Source organism: Pecten maximus, chromosome 7, assembly GCF_902652985.1.
Source record: "Pecten maximus chromosome 7, xPecMax1.1, whole genome shotgun sequence".
Taxonomy (NCBI): Eukaryota; Metazoa; Mollusca; class Bivalvia; order Pectinida; family Pectinidae; genus Pecten; species Pecten maximus.
The window spans coordinates 10,441,770-10,457,030 of record NC_047021.1 but is presented as its reverse complement, the minus strand read 5'-3'; the positions used below and the strand labels follow the sequence as shown (position 1 = coordinate 10,457,030).

Sequence of the window (15,261 nt, the reverse complement as noted above, 5' to 3'; positions counted from 1 at the left end):
CTGACGGACGGTGACTTTAAACCAAGATACAGACCTATCATTTAACACAGACTAAAGATTCTCTGTGGGAAAAAATATTTTCAAAATATTCTATCTGTACAGATAAAATCCGTAAGGACATGTGTGACCTCGGATTCCGTGGAGGAGACATTTATTGATGGAATCGGACAGCTTCACACACACTGGTCTTTTAGTCTGCCGCAAAATCAATAGCGTTACTTGGCATTGTTTTGATTCTGATGTCCAATCCTACTATATACATACCAGCCCCACCCAAGATGACAGTATGTATCTGTCATAACAGTAGTGTAATCCTGGACTCTCACTCAACAGTCTATTGACTAAGTCATGAATGGATTGGATGTAGTCAACTAATTGAAGTCATTGCAGTCATTCATTAGTATTCACTGTAGTGGGAGACTAAATTCAGCTTATCGCTCTCCAGCCTCTGTGTTTGTAAACATGTTTATCACAGGTACATGTGGGTAAAAGTGATAATTGGATGAGCCAGTCATTTGTGGATGATGGAGGAGATAACGAGTATGGGGATGGATAGCTGGACTCTCCATCATCTGGCCAAACATTGTCATCTGGTATCTAAGATATAGCAGACTGGATGCATGATGTGGGTCTGGAAGCAGCCTAAGTGCATATTTAAGAAGATAAAAACTAATAAGTAGCGATACAGAGTTGTGCCAGATGGTCGTGTTCGTGTGAAAATGCAGTATCTGCACGTGCATGCTGTTATACGATCTGGTCTATGGCATTCAGACCAATATTTGTAAAATTATTTTGTGTGGAAGACTATACTGTTAGAATTATTGGAGAGAATTCATTTTTGTTGGCATCTCAGTAGGAATTATCTTTGTGTGTGAGAGACACAGAGGCTGAGAGGACAGATGAACAGGGAGGTATATACTGTATCCCAGCTGTTGAACGAAGCTTGTCCTAAGGCCTCAATGTAAACAAAACAGGGGACCTGACAGACTTACAGACCTTCAGTATAAAAACCTCCGGCTATAGATTCAATGCTTGAGTACCCTAGGAGCTATAAGCTGTGAGTCAGGTTGGGTGTGAAATTTGTTGTTATGAAGGCCTCGCTGCATCAGCTACACTGCACTCAAGGAGAGGACAAGGACTGAAATACCACTGGTACTCCCTGAGTGTGTAAATCATTGGGACTGTGTACATTCCAACCTAATCCCCACACAGTCTTCACAATAGAAAGGGATTCAAAAGTTTTTTGATGGATTAATACTGCTGTGTTTAGTTTGACTTTAGTCAGCCACACAGTGTAGTAAAGATCTAGGCACGCTAAGTTTTCGGTATGCTATACACAGACTTCTAAGGGCTGTAGTACTACAACACTTTCTTTATTAATGAATTACCAGTACTAACAGTGATGACAGAACCCGTTGACATGCAGACTGCACTCCACGCTTGGACGACCTATCATGAATATTTCATAGCAGAAAGCTGAACAAACTTGTTTAACTGTTCTACAATAGACAAAGGACAATTCAGAAATACCACAGTTCCCAAGGATTGTAACTGTATATAAATTTGTGTTACCAATTATTTTCTCATAAACTGTCCACCAAACAAGAAAAAAACTGAATGTGATGAATTGTGTGGAATTGACTAATGCACTGTATTTGAAATAATTCACAGTTTTTGAATGGTCCTCTGAACTTTGAACATGGTGATGATTTGTGTAATATGTGTATCAAGCACCTGTTTCTAGAGGTTAGTTCTAATTTGTTAATTGAGCACTTGATCCTTGAGGCCACTGATAATTTGTGTAAAAGGCTCATAACTAACCAGACTTTTGGGATTTTGTGTATTACACCCAGCAGGAAGTGAAGACACCCTTGTGAGCCATGTAACATTGTGAGGGTATCCGCCTGGTATATGGTTGGGTAGTGTATATTAGAGCTGTGATTGGATCCAAGGAAATAGGAGCATATCTAGATACATCTGCATTGGTGGCAGCCATATATACTGTACAGCTGTCTAGGTTCACATCTCAGCTGGTTGCAGGAGGCAGTGATATTTTACATCCCTACATTTATATGAGGACCTTTATAGGGGCCAGTTTGTTGTCCAAGCATTGTGTGTTACATAGCCAGTACCCTGGATGTCCATTGTCATCAATCAGGCCATCAGCATTCAACCATTGTGTCATAACCTGGCCACAGATGGAGGGCAATTTGTGAGCTTTGTAAAAGGTTTTGTGATGTTCTGATATTATATGACTGTAATATATTTATGTGACAGTTGGCTGTAGTTGAGGTCCACTTCGACCAACTTGGGCCATTGTTGCTCTGGCCTGGGTAAACACTGCCTATATATAGCTCAAGTACAACACTGTTCTTTGGAAGAAGACAAGGTACCACTAGTGGACAGGGAGGGTGTTGGACAAGAGAATTAAACCAAGGAAAGGTTTGATTAATCAAGAGAACAGTGTTGAATTTCTTTGTGATATTACGTCACATCCATTAATTACATGTTTATCTAAACAACTAAACTTTAAATTACTGCCAGGTGGAGCTTTTCGAATTCTGAAGTGTTTTAAACATTATATAAGTTAAAGTGATCCATGACCATTAGTTCAGACTGACCTGTGGCCTTGGGCCTTCTGTCCAGCTTAAAGTCATTCCCACTGACCACTACCTGTGACCATATGTGAGTGTAATACACAGATCCCCAGTGGAGTGTGTCTTTATACTGTTACATGGTGTATACCCCAGGGCAGCCAATCATCTAACTTACCTGTAATTAGCAACTTAGACTGGCGATGAAATTGACCTGTAAATAGATGTGTGTTCTCAGCTGGTCAGTCACCCAATACACATGGTCCTAGGCCCACTGGGCAGCCTGCAGAACCTAAACATGCCCACCAAACAGAGATACTCCCTTTTTGCCTGTACCCGGCCCATGGAGGACTTCATGCCCATCGGCCACAGAGTCTGGGGTAGGTACAGTATACCTGTGATCAGATGTTGTTTTGTCTAAAGGTGCAACAATACATTGTTTACAATGCCTACAACAAAGTTAACAGGTAGATACTAGTGTAACTTTTATACCAAGTTACAATATATTAGTCTCCACAGTACTGTCTTGTGAACATTTGACCTACTTTAACTTTGATGTTTCCTGACAGGTGTGAATGTCCAGGTGTGAATTCATAATGTGTGTAATCATTACAAGACCTGAAGGCTATATATATGTATATTATTTATACCTAAGATCATACAGAAATAACTGACCAGATGTGGATTTATATAATGATAAACCTCTAGAGTGTAATGAAAACTCAATTGACCTCTGGATATTCTGATATCATGTTTAATCCAACATACCCAATATAATTTCTTTTAAGTTTTTTTTTTTTTTTTTTTGAGGGGAGGGGGGAGTTGAGAATATACCACAGCCTCATGTATCAGGTGATGATAACCATTAGAAAAATTCCCAGGTAGGAAAATACATGTTACAAAATACAAAACTCTAGGTATACAGTTGTAGTGGATAACAACATACAGGTGGGCTGATGGACTCGTTACAGGTGAGCAGATGTGTGTATAAGCTTGACTGATGTATTGGAGCTGTATCCTTGTGAAGATGAACCACTTTAATTAGGCTCCGTTTGATGAGATTGCACTAAAACGTAACAAATGCCTGATGGATTCATTCCCATCGGCTGTATCATACTGGTACCCTCAGTGAGGCTGCTATCTCCTCACCTTGTGTAGATTACTCAAATGTACTCTCAGTAGAGTGTATAGTATTCTTTATCATTACAAACTGTAACACAGAAAAAAATATTGGTTTAAATTGTCAGTTGACTGTAACTATTTTTGAATGTTGATTAACTTCAGTAGATGTAAGGACAGAAGATAAGAGCTGCTTTTCATTATGTATTCATATAATTAATGGTATAATTAACCTCTGTACTCATTTTGAACTTAAAAGAACCTTGGTGATAGTGGGTTATAAGCAGTTGTTTGTGTAGATATCTGTAAGCATGTACTACATAGGATCAATATCACTGGTACCTCCCACTTTGTAAAGGGAGGTAATTATGAATTATTTTTCCATTTGCTGTGCCCCCTTTCATCTTTAGTTAAAAGATTGTGTACAATATGTCTGGAACCCCTCTTTACTTCATATATTTACAACATATAGTATCAAAACATGATAGTATCAAAACATCTGTTGAGATTTTGATGGTCAGTGGTAAATTTATTTTAAGTTTAAGGGGTCACTGTGTAAGGAACTGCATGTACCCACGTCTGCCTTTCATCAGTGATCTGCGAATATAAACTACAGTCTACAAACCAAAGACTCTAGATTGTTTTCACTACATAAAGGTGTGTAAAGGAAAAAAAATTATTTTTCTCCATCCAAATTTCACACAGAAATTTGTCGCTGTACATGGTTATATTAAGCACAACCCTTTTATGTTTTTGTAAGTGTACAGTATACTTATTAGATCAATTAAGGTAATATTAAGATCTGATTTACCCTGACTTTAATAAACAGTTGAAACTGAACAAAGGGGCAGTAGTTGTATGTACTCTATAGGTATAAATTCTGCACCCTCTCCTCGGGTTTACGGTTACTCCTGTATATATAAAGGTTGATTTTAAAGCTGACTCACCAAAGGAAAGCATTTTGGTGTATATTCTTAATATCTGTACACTAACATATTCAAGACATATTTAAAATAAAATAAAAATTCTGGCAGGCACAGCTTTCTATGGTACCCAACGTGCCGCTGCTACTCAGGTGTTTAGACTTAAACCACTTCCCCCATCTACATCCGTGTCAAGTTAAATTCAGAGCTTCACATGTTGAAGTTTCACACAGGTTCTCTCTGTTGAGACGTGATGGTAAAATTTCACGGTTAAAGTACCAATTGTTTTACCTCAATTGGATCTCTGGCAATTAGAACAAAAGAGGAAAGCAAGACATAAGGTCAGAGGAGATTGGGGTTGCCCAAAAGTTGGCCGACCTCTTGTCAGGGGTCAGTTTCTATCCATTTTAGGATTGTGATACTTGTGTTATTTTCCCCTGATTGTGACGTCTGTGTTGATTCATGGAGCTATTCCAGTTTTTGGAGAATCCTGATGTAATCTTCAGGAGCCCGCAATGTGAAAGAGACTGGGGGAGATAATAGAAAGTTTTATCCAGAGTTTTCGAAAAACAAATTTCATAACTTACATAACACGACTCTGTGAAGAGTGAGGACTATGTGTACCATCACTGTACTGAGGACTGTATGGAAACCAAGGCAACTGGACAGGGGCTCACGACTGTGTAAGGAAATTAATGGATTCTTACTAGTAGAGAGATCCCACAGGTTCTTACTACAGTATAATAAAATTTTAAACAGGGGACGACTGTGTAAGGAAACTAATGGATTTTTACTAGTAGAGAGATTTGACAGGTTCTTACTACAGTTTACTGAAATTTTAAACAGGGGACGACTGTGTAAGGAAACTAATGGATTCTTACTAGTAGAGAGATTTGACAGGTTCTTACTACAGTTTACTAAAATTTTAAACAGGGGACGACTAAGGAAACTAATGGATTCCTACTAGTAGAGAGATTCGACAGATTCTTACTACATTGTACTAGGATTTAAACAGGGGACGACTGCATAAAATAGAAAATGGATTCTTACTAGTAGAGAGATTGGACAGGTTCTTACAACAGTATACTGAAATTTTAAACAGGGGACGACTGTGTAAGAAAAGAAATGGATTTTGACTAGTAGAGAGATGGGAAAGATTCTTACTACATTGTACTAAGATCAGGACAGGTGGTCTTGACTGTTTGGAAATTAGATTGGAACAGGTGATCATGAAATGTTAAAGGATTTTTTTCCAAGTAGGTGCATGTGGGTTAAAATGTTTCTAAAGAAGGTGAGATCTTCCTGGTATATTTTTTGTTATATTGATGTTATATTGCATGCTCAGAAAGAATTTAATTGAGTGAAGTTTTGAAATCTATCTGGTGTTGCGTAGACTATATGTCTCTATCTTTGACCCTAGTTTATTTTCACCTGTAGATTGTTTGCACCCTGTAATTTTTTATCTCTGACCACTTTGTCCGTTTCCTGTCACATTACAAGTTTCTGACCATTAGCGCCCATGTCCAGTGGGGAGTGGATCACAACAACAGTGTTCCGCCATTGGCACATAGAGGAGTATTTGTTTCACATATATAACGGGGTCATATTTTCCTGTCAGTTTCTAAGCCACCTCAGGATCATTTGGAATAATTCTCTTCTGTTGTTTCGGATCATGAGAAAAGGTGTTTGGAGTTGTGTAATCCATTATGGTTGTTTATGAGAGTTAAATGTTTTATGTGTATTTAGTGAGATAATTGACAGATGGTACATTTCTTGTATAAGTAGAGAATTACATACCCTCTTTGATCTTCTTGAAAAGGAATTTGAAACATTAACATAGCTGTAGTATTAAACAAATGAATATTCACTAAAAACCATCAGAATAGATTTATTCCTGCTTAACATAATCAGTTGATTGTTTGCAGTTCCTTTCCAATATATGTTACACAGATTTGTGATGCTATAATTATTTTGCCATCATTCTCTTGGAGAAAATGTGCTCAAAGGATATCTTGATTTGTTACTTAATTGTCAACATCTTTTGTATTTCCAGATATCCGTAACCAGTTAAACGAACAATTAAGATGCCTAGAAAACAGATTAGAAATTCAAGTTGCCATGGTGACAGAGATACAAGATTTTTTCCGGAAAAAGGCTGAGGTAGAAATGGAATATTCCAGGAGTCTCGATAAACTTGTCAAATCAACCAAGTTTCGACACAAGCAAGAGAAACAGAAGTAAGTAAACATTCACTATTTTGGATAGGTCTGATACTAAAATCTTTTTGTCACTTTCAAAAATTGTTTAATTTGTACTTTTTTCACAAAACATGGTTTACTTTTTATTTTGATGCTAAATATCGACCAGGACTGGTACTGATCATGTTCAACTTGACATTACAACATTTACAAAGGTCATAGTCATTACAGAGAAGGTCAAAGGTAATTACAAAACAATCTAGGTCATTTGTTATTACAAAACAGGACATAATTACAAGTCATTCTACACATCAGTTAAAACTGACTGAACAAATGTCCGAAAAACAAAAGTCAAAGGTTTGATAGGAAAACCATGTTTACATAGCTTGAACACCCTAAGAAATAACAACAAGGTCAGGTCACGGTTCTGTTTTACTCCTGATGATAGAATGGGCCAGCAGTGGATACATTATCCAGTGTAATCAAGGTACTGTTATGTGCAGCAGTGATTATAGCTCAATGTCTGGGCCGAATCATTTAAGTACATTTGTATTAGTCTGGACATATGCCTCTTTAACAATCAATAAGGCAGTATCCAGACAGAAAATTGCTCTGTATGCAAAGTTAAGTATAATTTGTATATGTTGAATTTACATCTTCATATGTTTATCATTGTGTGGTGTCAAAAGTGTCTGATCTCTGTGCAATAGATATATGTTGATAAACACTGTCGCTTAGATATATAGTATATAGGGTCTTGTGTGTGTTATATTGATAGGGAATGTTGTACTATATACTGGATACAGATAGTAACAACATTACAGTTCCCCACCCTCGAAAATCGCATGGGAAACGTGAAAATTATTAAATGAATTTTAAATTGTATCAAGAAAATTTTCTTCAAACAAACTTTCAGTGGAAATGTTTTTGATGCAGGGTGAAGTGAATCAACATGGATACGAGACATGTATATCTAGCTAGATAGGAGGTCTGACTAACAACATTTCTACATATTTCAAATTCTGCTGAAATGAATTGATCAATAGGGTTCTATACTCTGAAAATGATCCATCTTTTGTGTATTGTGGATGGATCCTAGTAAAATGAAAACAATGCAGCTACTTAAAACAGTCATTTAGCCATTAGATGAAAATCAAATCCTGCTCAATTTCTTCTCATTTACAGACAATTAATAGGCAGAGCAACACTTTATTTGATTGGGATATATAAAAAGTTTCTCTGATGGCCAGGCTACACTGTAACATTTAGTCACAGAATCAAGCATTGCCTACTGATGGGCTATACTTTGTAACATTTAGTCACAGAATCAAGCATTGCCTACTGATGGGCTTCACTTTGTAACATTTAGTCACAGAATCAAGCATTGCCTACTGATGGGCTACACTTTGTAACATTTAGTCACAGAATCAAGCATTGCCTACTGATGGGCTATACTTTGTAACATTTAGTCACAGAATCAAGCATTGCCTACTGATGGGCTTCACTTTGTAACATTTAGTCACAGAATCAAGCATTGCCTACTGATGGGCTACACTTTGTAATATTTAGTCACAGAATCAAGCATTGCTTACTGATTGGCTATACGTTTAACATTTAGTCACAGAATCAATCATGATCATTGTAGCTTACTTGTCACAATGTGTTTATCTTATTAGCAGATTTACTATTCACTATATGAAGAACAATTTATCAAGTGATAATTTAAAGAATGATGTAGAAATGTTGAAATTACACTGTGGCTTGCTATCATTGCCTCACACTACCACCTGTATTAATGTTACTTCACAGTAAACATACCCAATTTGAATGAAAAGGGTCATTATTGATAATTACTGCTCATTCCGAAAGAATAAAAGATGAGAGCGACAACACTCAATAGTTTAGAATTCATGTATTCAGCTCCATTCCTGATTTGAATTTGGAAAATTAGTGAATTATTAATTGTAAAAGACATTACATGACTAATCACAGAAGGAAGCTGGTCTTTCATGTTTGCTAGGCTTTGGTCCTGTTCAACAGATAAGGCGGGGGGATTTGGCTGACTTTTGAAGTCATGAATTATTTAATTAAGGTGGTTATAGGTTTTGTGAGGGGGAGGGGGAACCTGGACCTGGTGATCGGAGGGCAGAGGGAGGTGATTTTGTGTGGAGATCATGCTGCATCTAAGGTGCCCTGTTTGTAGAACCACAGAGCTCCGACTCCATAGATCAATAGCCTAACTGGTAGGGTGCAAAATACATAATCAATTCATAGCCATCAACAGCTGGCTTCTCTGCACATGTGAAACCCACCAAAAATGGCAGCTTAGTAAAACAGCCATAAAGCCATTATCACATATTATTTGCAAAACCAATATTCCTCCCCACAGTTTAGTACCGTTACCACTCTTCTAGGCCATAACTCTGTCCGCCATAATCAGCTGTGATCCTACTCGCAGACAAAATGGTGATGTTCTTAACCACAGTCTCTGCATTTACTCCAATGGTAAATACAGTCTTCCTTGGTCATTGACATCGATGAATAGAAAATAAAACTTCTGTTACATTTTCCTTTCCTTGCAGCATCTACCAGAATCAAACTTAGAATGTGTGTGCTTTTATCCTGATTTATAAAGATGTATGTTTTATTCCAAGATAAAAGCGTCATGCATGGGTTTGTAGCTTACTGGGATGAAGTCAATGGGAGCTATAGACCACGGGTGTCAGTGAGGTTTGCATCGACTGTAGACAACCAGGTTAAACATTTTTAAAATAGTGTTGTGTCAATACAAAAAGGGATACAGTTCGACATGTTTATTCCTTGTGACATGACCTTTCCATTTGTACTATATTTGCTGACCTGCTGACCTTGACCATGACCTTGACCATGACCTTGACCTACTTTAAAAATACAGTACTGTACTTGGGAACCTTGGCCACAGTATATTGAACTGTATTAGATAAGGCTTTTGTATTTGATGTGTGTATTCCTTGTGACAAGACTTTTCCTTTGGTTCTACATTTGTGGATCTGATGACCTTAAGTATTACCTTTAATATTTTAAGACTTACTTTTATTAAACTAATTTCAAATTTCAACCAACTCAGCTGCTATGTCAGCAAATTTTTAAATCAACCATGGTCTTTATCTCATTTTTACATTTCCATTATCCCCAGTTATATCTACCTTTGTTATCTGTCCACTTGTGTGACTGGTTTCCATGGAGATCAGACAACTAGAGGGAAAATGACCTTTAACCTTTCACACAGGAAGTACCACAGCTAATAAAGTGAAAAACAATGTTAAGCCTTCATATATATTCATTGTTCATAGATGGTTCAAATTCAGAGGAGAGTAGGAGTCCTTCACGTTGTCCAACAGCAGTAGTCAGACCTTTATTTTCTCATGAAACACATTATAATAATGGTTATATCATTATCAAGGTCATACAGGGTTGTGGGGGTTTAATGTGATATGTACCTGTCCATCCTGTATTCTGCCCCACAGTAAGCTGTGTAAATTTCACTACACTGCCTTACAGTATATATGTGGTTCATACTTGTATTGATTTTGGAACAGATATATTTAGAAAAGAATGTTGCTATATAGATCCCAACTCAACCATTTACAATGTAGGGAGTGGTTATAGAAATGAAGGGGAATTTTCCCAGTGAGGCAAATACAGTACATGTATATATTGAATTAAATATACTTGTGTTTCTTTGTGGGGGAAAAAAGATGACCCCACTTCATTCTCAACCCAACAAAAATGGATCATTCTCAATTAGGCTTTTTAATTAGATTCTCCATTGTATATATATATATATATATATGATATTATAATCATTGTCATAATTTGTAGGAGAGAGCACTGGTCCATGTTTTCCACCATGTCATGTTGGCAACAGTTACTGGATATCACTAAGAAGGAAAGTCGGGACCATGGAGTCATGAGTGAGATATGTAACAACCAGCTTGTCCAGAGAATGGGTCACATCATCGACAATTCACAGAGGATCTACCGCAGGGTAGGTATATCAGGAGGGTAGGGGTATCAGGAGGGTGGGGACAAGGTCCTTACCACAGGGTAGGGGTATCAGGAGGGTGGGGTGGGGCAAGGTCCTTACCACAGGGTAGGGGTATCAGGAGGGTGGGGGTGGGGCAAGGTCCTTACCACAGGGTAGGGTATATCAGGAGGGTGGGGACAAGGTCCTTACCACAGGGTAGGTGTATCAGGAGGGTGGGGGTGGGGCAAGGTCATTACCACAGGGTAGGTATATCAGGAGGGTGGGGGTGGGGCAAGGTCCTTACCACAGGGTAGGTGTATCAGGAGGGTGGGGACAAGGTCCTTACCACAAGGTAGGTATATCAGGAGGGTGGGGCAAGGTCCTTACCACAGGGTAGGTGTATCAGGAGGGTGGGGACAAGGTCCTTACCACAGGGTAAGTGAATCAGGAGGGTGGGGACAAGGTCCTTACCACAGGGTAGGTATATCAGGAGGGTTGGGACAAGGTCCTTACCACAGGGTAGGTATATCAGGAGGGTGGGGACAAGGTCCTTACCACAGGGTAGGTATATCAGGAGGGTGGGGGTGGGGGACAAGGTCCTTACCACAGGGTAGGTGTATCAGGAGTGTGGGGACAAGGTCCTTACTACAGGGTAGGTATATCAGGAGGGTGGGGGTGGGGGACAAGGTCCTTACCACAAGGTAGGTATATCAGGAGGGTGGGGACAAGGTCCTTACCACAGGGTAGGTGTATCAGGAGGGTGGGGCAAGGTCCTTACCACAGGGTAGATATATCAGGAGTGTGGGGACAAGGTCCTTACCACAAGGTAGGTATATCAGGAGGGTGGGGACAAGGTCCTTACCACAAGGTAGGTATATCAGGAGGGTGGGGCAAGGTCCTTACCACAGGGTAGGTGTATCAGGAGGGTGGGGGTGGGGGACAAGGTCATTACCACAGGGTAGATATATCAGGAGGATGGGGACAAGGTCCTTACCACAGGGTAGGTATATCAGGAGGGTGGGGACAAGATCCTTACCACAGGGTAGGTGTATCAGGAGTGTGGGGACAAGGTCCTTACCACAAGGTAGGTATATCAGGAGGGTGGGGACAAGGTCCTTACCACAAGGTAGGTATATCAGGAGGGTGGGGCAAGGTCCTTACCACAGGGTAGGTGTATCAGGAGGGTGGGGACAAGATCCTTACCACTGGGTAGGTGTATCAGGAGTGTGGGGACAAGGTCCTTACCACAAGGTAGGTATATCAGGAGGGTGGGGACAAGGTCCTTACCACAGGGTAGGTATATCAGGAGGGTGGGGGTGGGGGACAAGGTCCTTACCACAGGGTAGGTATATCAGGAGGGTGGGGGTGGGGGACAAGATCCTTACCACAGGGTAGGTGTATCAGGAGGGTGGGGATGGGGACAAGGTCCTTACCACAGGGTAGGTGTATCAGGAAGGTGGGGGTGGGGACAAGGTCCTTACCACAGGGTAGGTATATCAGGAGGGTGGGGACAAGGTCCTTACCACAGGGTAGGTGTATCAGGAGTGTGGGGACAAGGTCCTTACCACAGGGTAGGTATATCAGGAGTGTGGGGACAAGGTCCTTACTACAGGGTAGGTGTATCAGGAGGGTGGGGGCAAGGTCCTTACTACAGGATAGGTATATCAGGAGGGTGGGGGACAAGGTCCTTACCACAGGGTAGGTGTATCAGGAGGGTGGGGACAAGGTCCTTACCACAGGGTAGGTATATCAGGGGGGTGGGGACAAGGTCCTTACCACAGGGTTTGTGTATCAGGAGGGTGGGGACAAGGTCCTTACTACAGGATAGGTATATCAGGAGGGTGGGGGTGGGGACAAGGTCCTTACTACAGGATAGGTATATCAGGAGGGTGGGGGACAAGGTCCTTACCACAGGGTAGGTGTATCAGGAGGGTGGGGACAAGGTCCTTACCACAGGGTAGGTATATCAGGGGGGTGGGGACAAGGTCCTTACCACAGGGTTTGTGTATCAGGAGGGTGGGGACAAGGTCCTTACTACAGGATAGGTATATCAGGAGGGTGGGGGACAAGGTCCTTACCACAGGGTAGGTATATCAGGAGGGTGGGGGTGGGGACAAGGTCCTTACCACAGGGTTTGTGTATCAGGAGGGTGGGGACAAGGTCCTTACCACAGGGTTTGTGTATCAGGAGGGTGGGGACAAGGTCCTTACTACAGGGTAGGTGTATCAGGGGGTTGGGGGACAAGGTCCTTACCACAGGGTAGGTATATCAGGAGGGTGGGGACAAGGTCCTTACCACAGGGTAGGTATATCAAGGGGGTGGGGACAAGGTCCTTACTACAGGGTAGGTATATCAGGAGGGTGGGGACAAGGTCCTTACCACAGGGTAGGTGTATAAGGAGAGTGGGGACAAGATCCTTACCACAGGGTAGGTATATCAGGGGGTTGGGGGACAAGGTCCTTACCACAGGGTAGGTGTATCAGGGGGTTGGGGGACAAGGTCCTTACTACAGGGTAGGTGTATCAGGGGGTTGGGGGACAAGGTCCTTACCACAGGGTAGGTGTATCAGGGGGTTGGGGGACAAGGTCCTTACTACAGGGTAGGTGTATCAGGGGGTTGGGGGACAAGGTCCTTACCACAGGGTAGGTGTATCAGGGGGTTGGGGGACAAGGTCCTTACTACAGGGTAGGTATATCAGGGGGTTGGGGGACAAGGTCCTTACCACAGGGTAGGTGTATCAGGGGGTTGGGGGACAAGGTCCTTACTACAGGGTAGGTGTATCAGGGGGTTGGGGGACAAGGTCCTTACTACAGGGTAGGTATATCAGGGGGTTGGGGGTGGGGGACAAGGTCCTTACTACAGGGTAGGTATATCAGGGGGTTGGGGGTGGGGGACAAGGTCCTTACCACAGGGTAGGTGTATCAGGGGGGTGGGGGACAAGGCCTCCAGTTCCTTACCACAGGGTAGGTATATCAGGAGGATGGGGACAAGGTCCTTACTACAGGGTAGGTATATCAGGAGGGTGGGGACAAGGTCCTTACCACAGGGTAGGTGTATCAGGGGGGTGGGGGACAAGGCCTCCAGTTCCTTACCACAGGGTAGGTGTATCAGGGGGTTGGGGACAAGGTCCTTACTACAGGGTAGGTATATCAGGGGGGTGGGGACAAGGTCCTTACCACAGGATAGGTATATCAGGGGGGTGGGGGACAAGGCCTCCAGTTCCTTACCACTAGGAAGGTATATCAAGAGGGTGCATGGGGAACAGAATCTGTCACCAGTATATGTGGTAATTTCTTAGGCTGAATGTCTGACTAACTACATGAAGTAAACATTAATTTATATCTGGGGGTTGGGGACGGGATCCTCCACATGTGTACCTAGTGTGGTGACTATAGGGGTGGGAACAGGATCTATCACAGGTCTTCAAAAGGGTGTAATTCAAAGCATTTCAAAAGGCCATTATACTTGAATGAAGGCATGATAGGTTTACAGGTTACAATATGTTAAGTCACATTCAAAGCTGTGTCAAGGTCATTAAAATGGATAAAGAGTGTGTGAAAATTGTGAATATGGCAGAGTGACACATCTGAAAGTTAATTTGATTCGGAAACAAGTTATTACTGTTGCTGTACCAGTTTAAAGAGGTTTTATGGAATTCAAAAAGTTCATGTTTCTATAATTGCACCGAAAAACTTGGGAACTTAAATTGCTGGAATTTTAAACTTCCACAGGAAAGAACTTAAATTGCTGGAATTTTAAACTTCCACGGGAAAGAACTTAAATTGCTGGAATTTTAAACTTTCACGTAAATGCCAGTAACATGTACCAGAAATGCACTTTTAAAGTTTTATTGATGACCCAAAAAGGGCATTAAGTGGTGATCTTTGACACTACGCTACAATTGTATACAGGCTATATGGTCCAAATTGCAGATTTTCATTACCTACATGCTGTTTAGAATTTGACCTGGCCATTCCTTGACAAGCTAGCAGGTCCTACAGAATTTGATTGGTCCTATAGTAACATGGAAATCTGACCATTCACACTGTATAGAATTTGATTGGTCCAAGAAGCATGGGAAACTGACCCATCAAACTGTACTAAATTTGATTGGACCAAGTAGTATGGATCTTGCTTGACCCTTTACTATACAGACTGTAATTGGTCTCATTAATTGATATCACTTGACCCTTCCCTATACAGATTTTCATTGGTCCCTGACCCCTACTGTATAGAGTTTGACTTGTCCAGAGGGGTAGACATTCCTCACTCCAGATAACATGTATTTAACTTCTTTGTTTTACAGTGTCGAGATATTGGTGTGGAAAGCCATGAAGACATTATGAAAACACTTACAGAATTACAAAGTGTGAGTAGACCAGGATATTTCTAAGGAATGTGTGGCTGTAGTCATATCTATA

At 41.1% G+C, this 15,261-nt stretch overlaps 1 protein-coding gene across 6 annotated transcripts in view; it reads left to right on the top strand.

Moving 5' to 3' along the window:
* Nucleotides 1-15,261, top strand: part of LOC117331571 (SLIT-ROBO Rho GTPase-activating protein 1-like) — a 105,965-nt gene that overhangs the window by 70,341 nt on the left and 20,363 nt on the right. For 3 of the 6 annotated variants that reach the window (XM_033890365.1, XM_033890366.1, XM_033890364.1), the window contains exons 2-4: nucleotides 6,690-6,873; nucleotides 10,696-10,861; nucleotides 15,147-15,209. In XM_033890365.1, the coding sequence (XP_033746256.1) occupies nucleotides 6,690-6,873; nucleotides 10,696-10,861; nucleotides 15,147-15,209 (413 nt within the window). Of the gene's footprint in view, nucleotides 1-868; nucleotides 2,975-6,689; nucleotides 6,874-10,695; nucleotides 10,862-15,146; nucleotides 15,210-15,261 lie in introns of those variants that run through there. The other 3 variants (XM_033890368.1, XM_033890362.1, XM_033890363.1) reach the window with 3 other exon arrangements.